At 37.5% G+C, this 22,324-nt stretch overlaps 1 protein-coding gene across 1 annotated transcript in view; it reads left to right on the forward strand.

The window, feature by feature from the left end:
- The window catches only part of lrrc2 (leucine rich repeat containing 2), a 130,928-nt gene that overhangs the window by 102,870 nt on the left and 5,734 nt on the right, over window positions 1-22,324 (forward strand). Inside the window, exon 8 of the mRNA XM_039759434.1 lies at window positions 20,376-20,512. Coding sequence (XP_039615368.1) covers window positions 20,376-20,512 — 137 coding nt within the window. The remainder of the gene's footprint in view (window positions 1-20,375; window positions 20,513-22,324) is intronic.

The raw sequence follows: 22,324 nt of genomic DNA on the forward strand, positions 1-22,324 counted from the left end.
AGTATGACCAGTATAATCCAGGGAAGTCAAATAAATGAAGCAGGTGCTCAGAAGGAAAGGAGCCGGATGATCTGCATTATTCCCCATCCAAATCAAATTGTGTTTTAGGGAGGAGCAAAATATTCTCTCTGATAGTATTAAACAATGAAAAAAGCGATCTGCCTTGAACCTGTGCGTGAAAACATTTGCCATATGACTTTGTAGCTGCAACAGGCTTTGTGCAGCTTGTTTAACCCTACATTGATAGGGCAGTTAAATACGGCACATTTGATATCTGCATATGAGTTATGCTTCTAAATACAATATGCTGAAGTATGAAAAAAACACATTTTGTTTATCCTTATTTAATTTTAGGAGCTCTGAACTACAGATGTGTTACTGTGATCATATATTTTTGATGTATGTGTGTTCATCATGAACAAGATCTTACTGCATGGGACGCAGTTTCCGTATAAACTCTTCAATAAACCAAAGTGAAAATAAAAAGATCTAAAGCCGAAACGTCACTTTAAGTAAACAAAGTTGTGTGTTCATGTCAACAGCACATGCCTACATTAATAATCATAATGACCAGGCAGCTGATGTGAGCAGTCAGAGTATGTGTTGGAAAGGGATTAGAAAACAGTCCGACAGACAGCTCTGATATACCTGTAACATATGTACACTCTGGAGCTGCACTGGCACTCTCCATTTTCATAGCTTGATGTTCAAGTCTAGTTTATGTGAAAGCTTAAATCATGTTATATGCTCTGCAATGCTTAAGCCAATTGATATTTGCAGACAGTGTGTGTGTTTTATTAATATGTTAGCTACTATAAAGCTGACACGTGTCCAACTGGAGTTCTAATCCTGCATAAAGAACTTGAAACTCTATTGTAGAACTAGTAGCGCATATTTGTCACTGCGCTCCTTTTTTACCACGCTGATATTAACTTCACTTGTTTGTTGTCTGGTACAAATCTTGTAATCGATATTTAACCCATTTCCTATTGTCCAAATGACTTGAAATTTTGCACACTTACTCACTTCTGATGACAATACATGAACCAATAATCAGTTTCACTAATTGATGAATTAATCCATGTTAATTATCCATCCATTATCCAACCTGCTATATCCTAATGTTAATTAAGAAATGAAATTTTCATATGAAGAACAGTTCAAGATTTCACCAATAGATGGTGCTAGTAACAGATAGAAATATTAAAGGAAGTGTTAAAAGATTGATTACTAAATTATCTATACAAATAAATGAAAAGGCCTCACTGACTCACTCACTCACTCACTCACTCACAGACTGACTCATCACTAATTCTCCAACTTCCCATGTAGGTAGAAGGCTGAAATTTGGCAGGCTCATTCCTTACAGTTTACTTACAAAAGTTGGGCAGGTTTCATTTCGAAATTCTACGCGTAATGGTCATAACTGGAACCTATTTTTTCTTCCATATACTATAATAGACTTTGGCTTGATGGCCGTGGGAGTTACGCCTCCCACGTAATTTAGTGCCTGCCCATATAAGGCCGTCCGTCAGCGGCAATCCAATATAAACACTGCCGCTAAATATTTACGGGTGAAGGACTGTGCTTATGCAGACGAAGATGAGATGGTCAGGGTGGTGTTTGGCACAAACTCAGCGAAACTGCGAGAGAAATTTTTAAGTGCCGGGTCTTAGCTAACATTAAATACAGCCGTGGACATCGCACAAGATGGCACCAGCACAGCTGGGAACCTTTGATGCATGAACACTGAGAGGCTCACGTGAACTGACGCAGTGCACAGACAAAAAGTAACAGTTCCAAAGAGTGCTGAACAAAAACTGAATTACACAATTGAGAAGACAGCAAAAAAATATGAAGCGTCTGATACATACAAGCATATTCATAAGTGCAGCTACTGCGGAATCAAAGCACACGGTGGAAAAAGTGAATGTCCCGCTAAAGGAAGACAGTGTAAAAAAAAAAACAGTGCATGCAGTGTGTCACGTCTCAGATAAAGAGGAAGACAAGCTGTTTATTGATGCAGTAAGAAACGAATCGATGAATGAAACCTGTTATCTTTACAACGATTGACAAACATGGAATGTAACTTGAACACAACACATTCTACAAATACGAACCTGATTAAAAGAGATGATAATCAAATCTTTGATGACAGCAACACTCATAACACTCACAAAACAATTACTGTATATTGACAATCATGTTACGTTATTTTTAAAATGTTCCCTTTCCTTTTTCATAACTTCTTTAACACACTACTTCTCTGCTGTGAAGCGCGGGTATATATATATATCTATACTAATAAAAGGCAAAGCCCTCACTCACTCACTCACTCACTCACTCACTCACTCACTCACTCACTCACTCACTCACTCACTGACTCATCACTAATTCTCCAATTTCCCGTGTGGGTGGAAGGCTGAAATTTGGCAGGTTCATTCCTTACAGCTTCCTTACAAAAGTTGGGCAGGTTTTATATCGAAATTCTACGCGTAATGGTCATAACTGGAAGCAGTTTTCTCCATTTACTGTAATGGAGATGAGCTTCAACGCCGTGGGGCGGAGTTTCGTGTGACATCATCACGCCTTCACGTAATCACGCAGTACATAGAAAACCAGGAAGACCTAAAAAAAAGCGCTGAAGAAAACATGCATTATATAATTGAGAAGGCAGCGAAACAATAAGAAGCGAGTGACATATACAACCATATTCATGAGTTCTGCTACTTCAAACAAAGCACGATGTAAACCTACACTTTAAATTAAGTTCATAGACAGGCTCCGCTGGCGTTTGTAATTTAGTGCCTGCCCATATAAGGCCGTCCGTCAGCGGCAATCCAATAGCAAACTCCCACTAAATATTCACGGGTTAAGGACTGTGCTTATGCAGAGGAAGATGAGATGGTCAGGGTGGTGTTTGGTACAAACTCAGCGAAACTGCGAGAGAAAGTTTTAAGTGCCAGGACTAAGGTAACATTAAATACAGCCATGGACATAGCACGAGATGGCACCAGCACAGCTGGGAACCTTCGATGCATGTACACCGAGCGGCTCACGTGAACTGGACGAGTGCACAGATAAAAGCAACAGTTCCAAAGAGCTGAACAAAACCGAATTACACAATTGAAAAGGCAGCAAAAATATGAAGCGTCTGATACATACAAGCATATTCATAAATCCAAAACAAAGCACACGTTGGAAAAAGTCAATGTCCCGCTAAAGGAAGACAGTGTAAAAAACCGTGCATGCAGTGTGTCAGGTCTCAGATAAAGAAGAAGACGAGCTGTTTATTGATGCAGTAAGAAACGAATCGATGAATGAAACCTGTCATCTTTACAACGATTGACAAACACGGAATGTAACTTGAACACAACACATCCTACAAATACGAACCTGATTGAAAGAAATAATGATAATCAAATCCTTGATGACAGCAACACTCAGTAACACTCACAAAACAAATACTGTATATTGACAGTCATGTTACGTTATTTTTAAAATGTTCCCTTTTCTTTTCTAGCTTTTTAACACACTACTTCTCTCCTGCGATACGCTGGTATATATATATATATATGTATATATATATAACCCGATCTACATACTCGAATAATGGATACTTTATTACCATCAATGATTGTTTTGGTAAAGCCATACTCAGTGTATTCATTAGATGAACGGTAAAAAGTAAGAGCAGGGAGGATGACTTATTGAGGCATGCAGGCTGTAGTCGCGTCAACTCTATCTGAATTGCGCGATCACATTTGAAAAATATATCTTTTCAAGTTCTATTTAGTCCATATGTGTCAAACTCAAGGGCCGGGCCACATCCGCCCGTGTAATTATATCCGCCCGAGATCATTTTATATACTGTATTATTGTTATTAAAGCCCGGTATATGAAGCGCTGGTAACACAATAAACTACAGATCCCATAATGCAGCGCTTCAGCTGCCTTGCCAACACTTACCGAGTTAATCAAGTTATTGCGAAGCTAGCTCACACGATGCTGAAGAGAAAAGTTGATTCTGAAAATAGAGCCTTTAAAACCGATGGGAGGCTGAGTATATGTTTACTGAACCCGTGTGTCTCATTTGTGGAGCTAATGTGGCTGTAATTACAGAATTTAATCTAAGACGGCACTATGAGACAAAACATCAGGGTAACCTGAATGCAATGCAGAAGATACAGAAAGCAGCATAATTAAATAAGAATCTGACACTTCAGCGGACGTTTTAACCGTGCACAATCACAAAGTGATTTCAAGTGAAGCTGCTTTTATGGGAGACACAAATGCACCAGTGCACTTGCCCCACTTTCCCTGTTGCCAAGTAATGTTAAACCAAGTCGTCACTACGGTGTTCCCAAACACGCACTTTGCTGATAAACTGAGCGCACTGAGTTTGCACGCCGCTTTGGTGACTTTGAAGAACAAAAAACGTCCGTCTACATGCGGCTCGAACCTTGTGCATGTTTGGTAGCACATATCTGTGTGAGAAGCTCTTCTCAGTGATAAAGACTAACAAAACAGCACACAGGAGTCGCCTCACTGATGAGCACCTGCAATCCATCCTGAGAATCTCCACAACACAGAACCTCACACCAAACAGAAACGAACCTGTGGCCAAAAAGATGCCAGGCGTCCAGCTCTAAAATGACATATGAGCAAAGACAACTGAATGATTTGATTTGTTATTGCTGAAAGGAACACATTTTATTTATATTTCTAGGTTTTGTTATGCAGCATGTTCATATTTGAATTTGTATAATTTTGACAGGATATATTTTTATGGAGAGCAAAATCTTTTGGGATATTTAAAATCTAAGTTTATTTTTATATAAAATTACATAAGAGTAAAGAAATGTGAATGTTTGTTCTTTTAACGTTTACTTTATTTCTAACTTGTATAATTTAGACAGGATAAATTTTTATGGAGAGCAAAATATTATAAGTTGTTTAAGGTTTGAGTTGATTTATTCACGAATAATATTCCTGTCTGTTTTACCATTCCTACCAAAGATATTTCTGTCGACTAAATAAAAATTCCTTCTATTTAAAATTTAAATAGAACTTGAACAAATACGATAGTTCATAATATCCACGCAGACTTGCACGTAAGAGCAACGGAGTTATCCGTTTTAACAAGCAGCGTATTGCACTGATCTGAAATAGCTGTGTGTGTATATATGTAGATATGTATGTATATGTATATATATGTTTATATATGTGTGTGTGTATGTATGTATATATATATGTATTTGTGTGTGTATGTATGTATATATATATGTATTTGTTTATGTATGTGTGTGTAAATATATATATATATATATGACAACAACACTCATCACTCACAACAGTGACAAAACAATTACATTGACAATCATGTTACGTTATTTTCAAAATGTTTCCTTTTCTTTTCATTGCTTCTTTAACACACTACTTCTCCGCTGCGAAGCAGGTATTTTGCTAGTAATATATATATATATATATACAGTGGTGTGAAAAACTATTTCCCCCTTCCTGATTTCTTATTCTTTTGCCTGCTTGTCACACAAAATGTTTCTGATCATCAAACACATTTAACCATTAGTCAAATATAACACAAGTAAACACAAAATGCAGTTTTTAAATGATGGTTTTTATTATTTGGGGAGAAAAAATCCAAACCTACATGGCCCTGTGTGAAAAGTAATTGCCCCTTGTTAAAAATAACCTAACTGTGGTGTATCACACCTGAGTTCAATTTCCGTAGCCCACCCCAGGCCTGATTACTGCCACACCTGTTTCAATCAAGAAATCACTTAAATAGGAGCTGCCTGACACAGAGAAGTAGACCAAAAGCACCTCAAAAGCTAGACATCATGCCAAGATCCAAAGAAATTCAGGAACAAATGAGAACAGAAGTAATTTAGATCTATCAGTCTGGTAAAGGTTACAAAGCCATTTCTAAAGCTTTGGGACCCCAGCGAACCACAGTGAGAGCCATTATCAACAAATGGCAAAAACATGGAACAGTGGTGATTCCCTGTGGTGATTTCAGTGAATATGATTTCTTATTCTTTTGCATGTTTGTCACACAAAATGTTTCTGATCATCAAACACATTTAACCATTAGTCAAATATAACACAAGTAAACACAAAATGCAGTTTTTAAATGATGGTTTTAATTATTTAGGAAGAAAAAAAATCCAAACCTACATGGCCCTGTGTGAAAAAGTAATTGCCCCCTGAACCTAATAACTGGTTGGGCCACCCTTAGCAGCAATAACTGCAATCAAGCGTTTGCGATAACTTGCAATGAGTCTTTTACAGCGCTCTGGAGGAATTTTGGCCCACTCATCTTTGCAGAATTGTTGTAATTCAGCTTTATTTGAGGGTTTTCTAGCATGAACCGCCTTTTTAAGGTCATGCCACAGCATCTGAATTGGATTCAGGTCAGGACTTTGACTAGGCCACTCCAAAGTCTTCGTTTTGTTTTTCTTCAGCCATTCAGAGGTGGATTTGCTGGTGTGTTTTGGGTCATTGTCCTGTTGCAGCACCCAAGATCGCTTCAGCTTGAGTTGACGAACAGATGGCCGGACATTCTCCTTCAGGATTTTTTGGTAGACAATAGAATTCATGGTTCCATCTATCACAGCAAGCCTTCCGGGTCCTGAAGCAGCAAAACAACCCCAGGCCATCACACTACCACCACCATATTTTACTGTTGGTATGATGTTCTTTTTCTGAAATGCTGTGTTCCTTTTACGCCAGATGTAACAAGACATTTGCCTTCCAAAAAGTTCAACTTTTGTCTCATCAGTCCACAAGGTATTTTCCCAAAAGTCTTGGCAATCATTGAGATGTTTCTTAGCAAAATTGAGACGAGCCCTAATGTTCTTTTTGCTTAACAGTGATTTGCATCTTGGAAATCTGACATGAAGGCCGTTTTTGCCCAGTCTCTTTCTTATGGTGGAGTCGTGAACACTGACCTTAATTGAGGCAAGTGAGGCCTGCAGTTCTTTAGATGTTGTCCTGAGGTCTTTTGTGACCTCTCGGATGAGTCGTCTCTGCGCTCTTGGAGTAATTTTGGTCGGCCGGCCACTCCTGGGAAGGTTCACCACTGTTCCATGTTTTTGCCATTTGTGGATAATGGCTCTCACTGTGGTTCGCTGGAGTCCCAAAGCTTTAGAAATGGCTTTATAACCTTTACCAGACTGATAGATCTCAATTACTTCTGTTCTCATTTGTTCCTGAATTTCTTTGGATCTTGGCATGATGTCTAGCTTTTGAGGTGCTTTTGGTCTACTTCTCTGAGTCAGGCAGCTACTATTTAAGTGATTTCTTGATTGAAACAGGTGTGGCAGTAATCAGGCCTGGGGGTGGCTACGGAAATTGAACTCAGGTGTGATACACCACAGTTAGGTTATTTTTAACAAGGGGCAATTACTTTTCACACAGGGCCATGTAGGTTTGGATTTTTTTTCTCCCTAAATAATAAAAACCATCATTTAAAAACTGCATTTTGTGTTTACTTGTGTTACATTTGACTAATGATTAAATGTGTTTGATGATCAGAAACATTTTGTGTGACAAACATGCAAAAGAATAAGAAATCAGGAAGGGGGCAAATAGTTTTTTACACCACTGTATATAAAAAATACTTTTTAAAAGACATGTTAATATTATGTTAAAAAGTGTACTAAAAAGTAAAAAATAAATCTTTCATACATCGCTTGTAAAATAAAAGCGTGGGCACTTTTCATCATTCAAAAAGCGCCCATGCATTTATTTTTTTTACAAGTGATGTATGAGAGACTTATTTTTTACTTTTTAGTACATTTTTTAACTTAATATAAGTGAGGTTTTTAAAAGTATTTATATATATATATATATATATTATTCCACCACGCTTTTGTCACTGCAGGCTTTTGTTGGTGCACTTTTGCCCCACATGCTTATGTCAGGCCACCTTGGTGGTCTTTCCAGCTCAGGTTATGGTAACCTTCAGGATGATGACATGTATTTGAAAATGGAAAGATAAAACAGAAAGTGTTACTGACTTGTAGAAATTATTTTGTGAAAACAAAACTAGGAATTACAATGTACATAAATATGAATTCACTAAGGTCTTATATTTTGTAATTGTTTAAAAAAATCCTCAACCTTCGCCCCTTTTTTATACCACAATACCAAACTGAGAATTATTAAAAGGGAGTGTTTTTTTCCTATTTTGACAATGCATTTAAAAAAGCGTCCATTAGCCTCTTGAAAGATCTCAGACACTGACCAGCGTATTCTATAAGAAAGGTCATTACTTTACTGAGATCAAAAGGCTACTGTCAGTCTGAGTCAGTGATATTAGCCTAACAAAGGTCAGACTCAATTGAAAACTATGTAATAGAACCTGGCCTTTCTCATATTAAAAATAGAAAGTTATCTGATAAGGTAGTGAGTCCAGCCTCCATCACTCAGAGGGTCTGAAAGTCATTATCCTATATTTCCTATTTGTAGCCTAATATAATATCATAATATTAATTTTAATCCCCTTGTCCACATTACCACAAAACCACATCTGTTATAATTGGTGTTAACTAATTCAACATCCTGTTGTGAGACTGGACACGTATGGGGAGATTGAGGAAAAAAAGAAAATGCAAAAGCGGCACATCAAAGAGCCTGAATTTAAAATCTCCGTCTCTCGGTTAGCTTTGACTAGCAATATTAAATTTCCACCTCTTACTTTTTTGCCACTTTTAAATCATCACCAGGTTTTCAACACAGTGGGAAGCTTGCTAATTTTCACTTTTTTATTCAGCCTTGGCGCTTTTACTTCTTACCACTATTCTCTTTCCACTTTCATTAAGGTCTCTCTGTACTTGTAAAGCTATTTCTTCTTTTTTTTGGAAAATAGAAGGCATTACAAAATGCAGAATAAAATTAAAATGCTGTAGTTCGAGGCTGGTAATTCATGGCAAATACAAAAAATATATGAAAGGCATTCTGTTTAAATTAATGTTAAAATGTTCCCGTTAGGGATGCTGTGTAGGAAATGGGGGATTTGTCTAGTTTTAATTCAATTTCAAAGCAGCTAGAGTCCACTTGTTTGATTTTGGGTTGGAGAGCATTTTGTGTAGAATGTGTATGTTCTATTCATGATGGGAGGTCATTTCTCTATAAGTTCTAATATTATCCTGCTGTTAGATCAAATAATGACTCTACATTCTCTGTATGTATGCTAGTCTATGTTTAAATTTCTTCTTCTTATCCACTCCTTATGCAGTAACAAGAGCCACTTAAAGGGAATGATGTGTTAAAGTGTTGGACCTTCTGTAGAAATCAAGGAACAGTTACATCTGGCCTTCTCATGGCTTTACAAAGGAAATCGTAACATAAAGTTAAATAAGTATATTATCATAACTATCCTTGTTCAATTTTAGTTTCAATATTATGTTATACTGTACATATGTTTATCATTCTATTTTTTGAATCTGCTTATTCCAGCCTCATGAGAATGTGAAACTATCTTGTAGTGTCAATGCAAGGCAAGAACTACTGTAACTCTGGATGGAACACCATTCCACTTCAGAGAGTGCATTTAGAGTTACCAGTCAATCTTAAATTTACATTTTTGGCATAAGGAAGCAAACAGGATTATACCACAAGTGTATGCAGAACATTCAACCTTCACACAGACAGATATAGTATAGTACAGTAGATAAATGAATCCTTTTGTCTATGTCAAATTTCCTCAAAGTACTCTGGTTTTAGTCCAACATCCCAGACAAAATGCAGATTAGATTACCTGACCATTCTAAATTGGCCCTGTGGTAAAGTAACTGGGGCAGAAAGATAGCACAGTGGTAGTGCTGCTGGCTCACAACAAGTAGGCTAGTTTTCACATCCCAGGTGCTTCCTGGGTGGAATTTGCATGTTCTCCATGTGTCCATCTTTGCTTCCTCAGGGTGCTCTTGTTTCCTCCCACAGTCTGCAGACATACAGGTTTGGTGAACTTTGCTAAATTAGTCCTAGTGTGTTCTACGTGTGTCTTTACACTACAATGGACTGCTGTCCTGTATAGAAACTGTTCCTGCCTTGTGCCAGATGCTTGCTGGGATAGGCTACAGCTCATGATTCTGCTCAGGTTAGATGGGCTTGAAAATGGATGGATGGTATTGTAACTGTGCCCTGTGATTGACTGGCACTGTATCCAAGGCTGGTTACAAAACTGAGACTGTTACCCTGACATAGGCTTCGGCCCACCTCAGGCTAAAACTGGATTAAGCGTGTTTGAAAAATATTAACATACTACACTCACCTAAAGGATTATTAGGAACACCTGTTCAATTTCTCATTAATGCAATTATCTAATCAACCAATCACATGGCAGTTGCTTCAATGCATTTAGGGGTGTGGTCCTGGTCAAGACAATCTCCTGAACTCCAAACTGAATGTCAGAATGGGAAAGAAAGGTGATTTAAGCAATTTTGAGCGTGGCATGGTTGTTGGTGCCAGACGGGCCGGTCTGAGTATTTCACAATCTGCTCAGTTACTGGGATTTTCACGCACAACCATTTCTAGGGTTTACAAAAAAATGGTGTGAAAAAGGAAAAACATCCAGTATGCGGCAGTCCTGTGGGCGAAAATGCCTTGTTGATGCTAGAGGTCAGAGGAGAATGGACCGACTGATTCAAGCTGATAGAAAAGCAACTTTGACTGAAATAACCACTCGTTACAACCAAGGTATGCAGCAAAGCATTTGTGAAGCCACAACATGCACAACCTTGAGGCGGATGGGCTACAACAGCAGAAGACCCCACCGGGTACCACTCATATCCACTACAAATAGGAAAAAGAGGCTACAATTTGCACAAGCTCACCAAAATTGGACAGTTGAAGACTGGAAAAATGTTGCCTGGTCTGATGAGTCTCGATTTCTGTTGAGACATTCAAATGGTAGAGTCGGAATTTGGCGTAAACAGAATGAGAACATGTATCCATCATGCCTTGTTACCACTGTGCAGGCTGGTGGTGGTGGTGTAATGGTGTGGGGGATGTTTTCTTGGCACACTTTAGGCCCCTTAGTGCCAGTTGGGCATCGGTTAAATGCCATGGGCTACCTGAACATTGTGTCTGACCATGTCCATCCCTTCATGACCACCATGTACCCATCCTTTGATGGCTACTTCCAGCAGGATAATGCACCATGTCACAAAGCTCGAATCATATCAAAATGGTTTCTTGAACATGACAATGAGTTCACTGTACTAAAATGGCCCCCACAGTCACCAGATCTCAACCCAATAGAGCATCTTTGGGATGTGGTGGAACGGGAGCTTCGTGCCCTGGATGTCCATCCCACAAATCTCCATCAACTGCAAGATGCTATCCTATCAATATGAGCCAACATTTCTAAAGAATGCTTTTAGCACCTTGTTGAAGCAATGCCACGTAGAATTAAGGCAGTTCTGAAGGCGAAAGGGGGTCAAACACTGTATTAGTATGGTGTTTCTAATTATCCTTTAGGTGAGTGTAGCTGCATGTGGTGTTCAGGACAAAAAACAACCTGAAGACTCCCTAGTAGTTTTACTATATTGGTGAACTTGCAGAAGTGTCATCTAAGTGGGCTGGGACAGGTTGTATCTTTTCTAAGACAGATGTGTAGTCGAGTGCAGCTGTGGCACAAATTGAGCGGGACAGGCTGGAACCTGTCTCAGGTAAATGTATGGTAGTTCATTGTGTGACCGTACAATGTGCATATACCACAAAGTTGGGTTTTCTGCTTGGGCTGAATGAGAACTGAGGTTCATGCAAGTGGCAAAAGTCACACTTATTTAAGCTTCTGCATCTTCTGTAGAATTCACATCAACTCCTGTGGCTGTGGTTGAGCATTAGCAGAGTGGACTGCTCCATACACACACAGATACACACGCACACACATACATACACACACAGTGAGAACTGAGGTGCATGCAAGCACTGAAAAATTTAAAAGTGCATGCATGCACCATCTAGTTGCTGTAGTTGAGCTTGAGCAGAGTGGACTGCTCCATACTCATACACACACACAGGTCTTTTGTTTATATATGTCTAATTACATAAGCTAAAAAATTATAAGCAAAAGTTACAATATAATATAAAAACACATCATACACTGATTTGTTCCACATACTATCGTTTTGTGAACATCATATGTTAACACAGAAGTTTTTATTCTAGCTTAGCACAGAACATTTAACAAGTTTGGTGCAAGACAAATTACTTGCCACTATGCAAGCTTTGATAAGTTAGGTAAAGGTTGATTGCACTTGTTTTGCATTACACAAAAAGACAAGTCACTTCCCACATTAAGAGAACATGGTCTCCTAAGAAAAAAGAGTCTGCTCTGCCCTTGTTTAAATACTATAGTTCCTCTGTTTTACAAAACCAGGCCAGTATGTCATTGATGTGGATGCCAAAGTGCTTGCAATGCATCACCTCCACATCCACTCTTTGAAAATTAACCAGAAGCTGTTTGGTGCAGTGAAAGTCGATAAACATTTCCTTGGTTTTGCTAATGTTAAGTTGTACCAAAAAACAAAGTTCTCCACCTGACTCCTATACTGTGTCTCATTCCCCTTGTCAGTACACCAAATGCAGAATCTTCAGAAAGTTTTCTACCACTGACATGTACTGGTGTTATATTTATAGTCTGAAAGTACACGGTGAAGAGAAAATGAGACAGAATTGTCACTGGTGCTCCAGTGTTGATATTATTCATATTTAGAGACACAGTCCATGAGCCAGTGCGTTAGACGGGACACCATAGGCTCATCCAACTGCATATCTCTGCGCTTACCTCTTAACAAGGATGGCTGGCTGGCACTGAAGGCACTGGTGAAATCAAAAAAACATATTCCTCACAATGCTGCCAGCATTGTCCAAGTGGGAAAAAGCCTTGTGGAGCAGATAGGTAATTAACATAGGTCTTTAACTCCAGTCTTTGTTTGATAGGTAAATTTCAGTGGACCAGGTAGTCTTTCACAAAAGGGCTCATATAGGCCAGGACCAGCCTGTCAAAGGTCTTCATGGTGTGGGATGTAAAGCCCACTAGTCTATAGTAAAGAAACCATCCAAGATTTCTGTTTATAGACTATTTTTCTGCTTTTTAATATGATCCAGCTCCACATTTTAGTTGACAAACTAATTGATCAATTTTGTTTGGACCCTAACATGGTGGGTTGGATTCTGGACTTTTTAACAAACAAAACACAAAGAGTGATTGTTAATGGCCAGTCCTCTGCTAGCCTAAGTACATCTGTGGGCACTCTGCACGGTTGTTGTTTATTTCCTCTTTTGTTTATCCTGTATACAAATGACTGCAGGAGTTTACACAAAGATAGGCATACCCTGAAATATGGAGACGACACTGTCATCGTGAGTCTTCTACAAGATAAGGAAGACCACCATGAACCTATTGTCAATGAGTTTGTACAATGGTGGGATCACTCTAATTTATGACTTAATATTTCTGAGACAAAAGATATAGTTGTAGATTTCAGGTGCCCACTATCCATTGTCACAACTTTAATTAAAGGGGAGACAGTGGAGATGGTAGAGCAATCATCATCATCATCATATCTTATCACGCCACTGCCGTTTCCAGATAAGAGCAGTGTCATTAGCATCCTTAAAATCTTCATCGGTGCATGTAGGGCCTCTGGAACATTCATGGAGAATGTGGTCCATTGTTTGGGTGGGCTCACCACAGGGACATTCAGCGCTTGTTGTGAGGCCCCATCTAAATAGGTTGTCCCTTATTTTGCCCACCTTTGACCTAGATCGGTTAAGCGTGACCCAGTCTTTCCTAGAGAGGGATGTTCTTTTAGGTAGATGTTCTTGAGGTGTAGGAAAAGCTTCTTTGGGAGGGCTACGGTCAGTCTCTCAACACCTCTTCAGCCTATGTGTTGTGGGCTGCTTTGGATTAAGGGGTTCCACTGTGGCGAAGCTCTGATGAGAAGGTAGTCGGTGATTTACCTCCTGGTGATGTTGAAGTGAGTATCAGGAGTCCATCAGTTGCTCAAACCTTTCTGCTCTTGAACTAGTTTCTCGTCGTATATGGGGATGTGCGATCCCAGTGAGCCTGTATAAAGCAGGAAGGAACGTTGTTTGTAATGTGCCGGTGATGATTCGGCATGCACTATTTAGCTCAGGGGCAACCATGTTTGCATGGGTTGACCTAGCACATACTGGTTTGCAATACTCTGCAGTCGAATAACAGAGTACCATTTAACCTTCTCGTGGTACCCCTGTTAATCCTTCCAGACAGAGACCAATTGCTACACTACACAGTCCACTGCACTCATCCAGGAGTGGGAAAAGGGTAGAGCAATACAAATATCTGGGAACAATAATTGACAATAAACTGAACTTTGATCTTAACACAGCACAAATCTGTAAAATAGGACAGTCACGATTTTTCTGTCTTAGGAAACTCAGTTGAATTATTGAATCCACTGCTACATTTGCTTTCATCTGTTGGTTTGGCAACCTCAGCAATAAGAATATACATCATCTTAACAACATTATAAAAATTTGCAGTAAAGTTATTGGTTCACAGCAGACCTCTATCATTGAAATGTATTGCAAACAGGTTAGAAAGAAAGCCAACTCAATTTTGTCAGACAGTAGCTATCCCCTTTTTTATAAATTCCAGCTCTTGCCATCAGGCTGTGGAGTTAGGTTTCCAAAGGTAAAAAGCAACAGATTTAAGAACTATTTTATTCCTAGTGCTATAAGCATTTTAAATTCTGTTACTTGTAGAGATGCTGGTAAATTTTAAATTGTGCATTATCATTTTGAGAAATGTTGAAAGTAATTATTCTTCTTTGTATTGATCTTGAGTGTTTATGCAATAACATTGATTGTCAAATGCTGTATCTTTGTTTATCTGTTTTCTGTTTTTGTACTTTCCTGCTGCAAACAAATTTCCCTGTGGGATAATAAAGTCTACCTAAACCTAAACCAAGTCAACAATAATATTATTTTAAGTTTAAGAATGAATACGTTTACTAGCCACTTATTTAATAACTGTATGTGAGTTAAAGATATCAGCCCTCAATAAAAATACACTAATATAAGTAAAACATTTAAGGGGAATGTTTGCCTAATGGATGAAAGTGATGTGGCGCACTTTAAGTCACAAAATCCAGTTTAATTTTACCTAGGCCTAAGGCAAAGACACACATTCGGTTTAAATATTGATTACAGATATTATTTAGGCCAAACATACATAAATTGATGAGTTGGGTAATTGAATACTGCAGTTGTCTTTTCCAATACACATTTTGTTTGTTAAACCTGGAAGGGAAGGGAACTGCAGATCTTGCAGTACAAATTTCAGTGGATCGCTAGGATAGCAGCTGCAGCATTCCACTCTAAACGGGAAAGAAAGAGGTTTTTATTCATCTCAGCAAAAACAAAAAAGTTGAATACAATTCTGATGTTAAGACTTACTTGGGTAGTTTTCAAATAAGTACAATCCAATTCAGACTTGGAAGCAGAATCCATTTTGGCTGCATCAGAAGCAGTGTTCAGTCCTAGGTAGATGGCCAATCATTGCAGACACAAACACGCAAACTCACTCATATGAGGTTATTTAAAACCTCATCTAACCCAACATACACATCTTTGAGATGAGAGCAAAAATCTGTCTTTTTAAAGAACAGGATGCTGACAACAAGAAGAACAGTCCCTAAGGTTACTGGACACGCATGTAGCCCTTTTTCTTCTTCGAGTGGCCACAGAGTGGATACTTCATTTTATTGAGGATTTCCAGTACACAGACATGATAAGCAGCAGTTGCTGTACAAAACAGTGCCTAGTGTGAATGGCAAGTCTGGACTGAGAAAATGAGAGGTGGGTATTTTGAAAGAACTTCCCTGTGAAACAGAAAACTTGCATTTAATGACTGGGAGAAGTGAAAATGGTATGCTATGACTGGAAGAAGAGGCAGTGGGGTGCATTTTTAGCTCATGATTATTTGCTTGGCTTTGTGGAAGTGACTCACATTTTCCCTTAAAATGTTTTCTTTTCAGTATTGTGAGAGACAGCCTTGCTAAGTGAGTTTGCCTGATCATATTCAGTTAGGGTTGGGAGTCTAAAATAAAGATCTAACTGATTTGAATTCTTATAGTTTATTTCCTACTTTTGTGTTAATGCATTGGACTGCTGATAAAATTGTAAAGCATACTACAAGCAACATTTGGTTTCTAACTCTATAACAGAATAATTTTGCAAAACATTTTAATTACTTATTTTTTACACATAGTTCACAGTAATGAAGAAAAGAGGTTCTTTAGCTTACACTTTTTTCCATTTTCACATTAATAGTGTACTTCTTTTTATACATATGCATTATTCCAAACACTTTGAAAATTCTTTGCATAATTATAATGAGCTTTCAGCATGCAACACTTCAGCATTTTAAGGGATTTTAAAAATTCTAAAATGCTTATTTCTGAGCAACAATTTAGGTACAGTGAATTCAGAAAATATTTAGACCCCTTCACTTTTTTGATATTTTGTGATGTTGCAGTCTTCTGCTAAAACATTTTTAGTCAATTCTCGCTTGTCCACATTCCTACAAAACTACACAGAGGTGGAAACTGCAGATACTAAAGCATTGGTCCTATTGAGAAATGGGGTTAGGTTCTGGGTGGAGAATAAATATTGTAATATTTGGTTATTAATTTACATTCTGGCCATGCACTGAAGAAGGAGTAATGCATTTATTTTCTCATTTCAACTTTAAATTGAGTTGCTTATAAAAGAAATATAATTTTTAAAAAACAACAAATATTTAAGTTCTAAAAACGAAAGCCTTCCCAGCTTTCCTGTATTCATTATCTATTTATCTTGTTTGTAAATCTACTCTTTATCTCTGTTCAAAGTCAAGCAGGCCTGGTTGTAGCAGGTTCAAGGCAGAAAGCTATTCCAGGATGGACACCAAGCAAAGTCATGTGCACCCTTAATCACTCACCCTGTTTTAATGTAACTAAATATTCTGTGGCATGAACTGTCTTGAGCACAGGGAGGAATTCTGACCCCTACTGGCAAGCAAGTAATGTAAAACAGCAATATGTATTACCATAAATTCCACCCTTACTGACTTTTTAGGTGCGCTCATATATAATGCGAGAAGTATCTATTGCAATTGTCACGTCAGTCTATGTTGTGTGTCTGTTTACCTGTCCGTATAAAACAACTTGCCACCAAGTGGACCAGTTTTATTCAGATGTGGCGCAGATTTTTCGAGAAAATCTGTCAAAATAGTTCAGTTTTCATTGAGATATCTGAAACAAATTGCACTATACAAAGTTTTGAAAGTTCAAGATTTTACACTGAAAAGCACTGGCAAATCTGAAAACTCATCTATCTTAAAACAAAGAAACATATTGTAGACTTCAACTACAAAAAAAAAACAAAACAGTTTCCTGTTTCAACTTTACCTAGAGAGCAGTTACATAAACCTGTGTATTTTATATAAAAAGTGTCATTTTTATTTCTGGAATATGTGCACTTTGATCACATCTGATTGCTTTATTTGTAATTTTTAACTGTGGAGCAAAGGAGTGAGACAAAGAAAAATGTGTCTTTGTCCCAAACATTATGGAGGAGACTGTATGTGTATGAAAGCTATTGAGCCACCATAAGCCTGCTTGTGCAGTAGTACATAACATTGCAAAGTGCTATTTAAAGTAACATAATCTACTAACATATGTAATAACATTTTCTTATCACTGTTATTTTTGAATACAACTTATTGTTTCAAAAACTATTTAATAAATAAAAATATGATAACTGACTCTGATGAAGTAACCAAACTAATTTAAATGCTCCAACTTTTATGTGAGTTAAATTGACCCAGGAATACACCTGAATGTTGCACCATGTGTATATTTTTTTAACTTAATTTAATTTAATGAAGTTCTTAATAAGGCTCATTATGAAAAGCACAACGTGAAAAGAATGCTGATTCTAACTAAAGTGTTTTAGTAGGATAAAAAGTGTTTAGATTGAAAATGTATGAATGTAATATTTGAAATTGTTTTAACTTTTAAGCATATTAATGTTGGTCTTATGTCCTTTCCTGTGTAAAGCTCTTCTCCTTTACCTGATCTAAACAGTTTATGAAATGGAGTGATGGGTCTTAACTTTAGACAGTATTTCTAGACCCCTTTTTCAGGCTTGACATTGCACTTGTGCTCTACTTATAACCCTCTTTATTAAGATGTTCTGGTGATACAGTATTCTAAAATGGTACTGCATTGGCTTTATGTTTTGTCTGTAGAGTTTGTGTGAAAACAAACTAAAAACGCAAAGTAGGATTTGTCAAAATCAAGGCAAATACTGTAAAATAGTGGACCAACATTTCAGTAAATCAAAAATGACAATAGAAATAAATCTAAAAGAACTAGAAAGGACTATGAAATGGGCATTTTGATTGTATAGATAAATCACAAGAATGGTGCTGCATCATCATATGCCCTTCACTGTTATAAAATATCACACAGTTATGCATCTGTCACAGAAACATATCACATAGTAAACTCCTCCTGCCCTCACAAATTTGAAAAATATCTGACCATTTAAAAAAGCAGCAGAAAAAAGAGAAGAACAGCACATTAGTGCTTTGACTGGTCCTGCCAATGTCTTCAATGTTTTGTCACACTTACACCCTGTCAAGTTAAATAGCTGCTTAATGAAGTACTTCTTCCATTGACCCCAATATTTCTTCTTCTCTTATCCCTGTTTTCTTGCCATTTTGCAATATAAGGAAGAATATATAATTCTAAAACAATGAAAGGTCATTGAGCACTTTGCTCAATACTAAAGTGATGTCCATGCATCATGTCCTGTGTAGACATTCACACATAATCTCAATTAAGTACAATAATAACCTAAGATGTATAAATATCTTCCCGCATTTAAACCAATGCTTCCCGATAAGGGTCACAGTGACAACAAACAGTTAGTAATATCAGACTTACATAAATCTAGGAGTCATCTAGGAAATTCAAAGGCATTGCAAGACAAACTGAAAGGTGCTGCTTCTACAGCATATGTGCTGGTTCTCCTCCAATGTTTTGATGGCTGGTGCACCTCCAGTGGAAGCTACTCAAAGGAGGTTTGTTTTTAAATGTTCAAACATATCAACTGGCTGCACTTATTGTAGACACATAATGGCTAAAGTAAAGTAAGGTGCATGAGCAATGAAGAGACCATACAAAACCCAAGCGTTGGTCTTGTTAAAGTCAGGAGTCGACGGATCACTGACTAATCTGCAGATGTAAATTGTATGCTAGAAAAAGTGGAACCCTGGCTGTGACACCTCGGAGAAAACTGTGGTACCATCTTAAAACAAAAAGTGCAAATAAGGTGAAGAAGTAAAACAGCTCCTGAATAAAATAAGAAATATCCTTCCATATTACCAGAAGAAAACAGGCTCAGAAGGACGGGAATAAAGCATCACCTACATCCAAAGTCAACAGGAATCAAATTAGAAGTATGCCTGATTAGATTGGAAGAACTATTGACTAGAAATCAGCAGTTATGATAAAGCCAGCTAATGTATTCTGGTTATTGGTATTACTGTAACTGAAAAGTAATAACTTTTGTGAAGATATGTTTTTGGCTGTTATCAGTTTCTCTTCATAAATTCGGTAGGAAAGTTCAGAACAGCTTCATGCATGCACAGACACACACACACACACACAGGAGCTGTAGGTTGAAGGGGAACCATTGCAGAGTAGTTGTGAGCAAATCAACATCACCTCTATGGTGTAGTTGCTAGAAATTTAATAACTAGCTAAAGAACATATTTCTTCTTGGCCACATTAATTGAAAGATCAGAATTCATAAGTGATGTGCCTTTTTCAAGTGGAGCAAAAAAAAAAAATAAAATAAGCTAGCATACATTTATATTTTGTGATGTTTGTTGTCGTACTTCATTTACATATCTATATAAGTATATAGCTACATATATTTGCATATATCCATCTTCTATTATCCTCGTGCTATTAATAAATTGTACTGTATTATTTGGTTTACTGCAGCAAGCATGTTTAGGGTATTTGATTGACAAATAGTCTATCTCCACATCTGAACCACAAACAGAAAAAGTGAAAGATAATTAATGTAGACTTTCACCAATTTATGTTCTTCATAAATTGTATAGATCTCTTCATAGTTCGGGTATCCCAGCTGGTAGGTGAAGCAGAGATCCCTCTCACATCCTACAATATTGATCAAATATAGCCACTGAGATAGTGTTGTTCATTCTGTTTGCATAATACTGTATGTCTTGACTCTTAGTTCACATAGTGTTCTTATGGAGTGCTTTGTCTTTATAACAGATACATCAATTTATTGGATAACCCATTAGGATCCGAGGAGGAGAAAGCCCAGCCTGACTTGGAGGATGAAGATGCTGAAGAAAAAGAGCTGGAGAAGGAATTCATGAAAGCCTACATTGAAAGCCTGAAGGAACGAGGTATGGATGCTATTGCAAAGAAAATGTGGTCTTGTTTTATTATTTTATTTCTTAGCTGATTATTAGCTTGGTATTAAATAAAACACTCTTTGCTAAAGAGAACTGTTTTACGGAGCTATTTCCAAAAGTATGTAAACTTTTGTCTATTGCCTGTAACCATATACTGTGAAATGGTTCTCTTTTTAGCAAAATAATAATGAATGTTCAATTAAATATTCCTTTACTGACAATTAAATACATTACATGTGAACACTGAGCATCAAGTATAAAATAGATTCAAAAATAAATTTACAGATATAAAATATTTTTAGCTGTTGGCACCCTTTCGATATAATTTTTCTCATACACTCACAAAGTTATCACGCTAGCATGTTTTTGAAAGTTCTGTTTCTTTTATGTCAAATGAAAGTGTGTGGTCAACATGGAACAGTGGTCATGCATGGCCAGTACTAATACAAATTTTGACAAATTGCACTTGCTCAGTCTCTGGTATAAGAATAAGGAGCATCAACTAAAGCATGACAAGAAAAATGTAATAACAAAATGGGAAATCAAATTCAGCTTAGAAAAAGACACATAAAGGCACTTTTGCATGGGAGATGTTTAAGTTTGCCTTAGATCAAAAAGGCAGGGTGCCAGAAATAGATTACCTATGAAGGCTGGTTCACCCACCAGTTCTCTCACTTGCATTGATGCCTGTGTATAAAAAAGAACTACTTTCTAATTCTGATATCTTGCATCTTACACTTTGCAGTATGCATAATTTCACTTACTCTCTTCTCAATTTTCATACATTTTTGAAGTTAAAATCTTTTAAAACTGACTAAAATTCTTACTTGTTATAGGATACTCCTACACAGTTGCATCAGTGTTTGAATGCTTTTTAATGAATTGACGTAAAAGTGCTGATTAGGTGTAATTATTTTTCTGTTTGCTTGATTTAGAGTACAGTAGTTCTTAACAAGTAGCTTAGCAAACCAGCTCTTTTCAGTGAAGAGAGTGAAAAAGACACCAACTCACCACCACCAGGAATGTTAAAAGCATGCTACTCTCATTTCAAAAATCCTAAAGAAACATGCAACCAAACAACCAATGTTGTTTATGAGAAATGGTATTATGAATATATTTTAACAGATTTCCCAGAGAAACAGTGTGTCATTAGTTTTTCTTATGTCTCTGCAAGTGGTCTTTCCATCTGCCTCTCACTGTCACTCACACACATACACACACATTCACTCTTTATGATCCTGGCCTCTTGATAATGCCAGCTGAGCCTTCACTCCAAACTCTTCCATGGAATCTAAACTCAGAATGACTCTGGCCATTATACAGCCTTACACTCCTTCTGGGTTAGGGGCTGCCCTGCAGGTACGACAAGAGCAACAAACTAAACCTGCCTCTAGTGTCCCTTTATTTTTGAAGCTTAAATTTTCCTTTTTTGGTTGGTTCTCCTACACAATCTCTAGGAAAAAGAGTAGAGTACTAGACTCATATTGGTCCTGTCCAAGTTGTATCTCTAAATTAGCTGCCCAGCCCTAGTTTTTCCCAAAGGTGGCTATGTACTGCCACTTGTCAGGTAGGAGGCCCAGCGTCCTTTTCTCTGCCCTCTCTCTCTCTTAAAACATTGTAAGGTAACTCTGGGAACTTCTAGTAAACCTAGCATCTTGCATCCTGTAGGCTCATCTTACTGTCTTCTACTAGCACCCGGATGTCGACATTCCAGACAACCCAGCACACATACAAAGTGTACTTACCCTAAGCAACTCTAAATTCCTATAGTGGCATCTCCAGTTCCTCCATTCATGCAAGCAC

This window comes from Polypterus senegalus, chromosome 7 (assembly GCF_016835505.1).
Source record: "Polypterus senegalus isolate Bchr_013 chromosome 7, ASM1683550v1, whole genome shotgun sequence".
In the NCBI taxonomy this organism is placed as follows: domain Eukaryota; kingdom Metazoa; phylum Chordata; class Cladistia; order Polypteriformes; family Polypteridae; genus Polypterus; species Polypterus senegalus.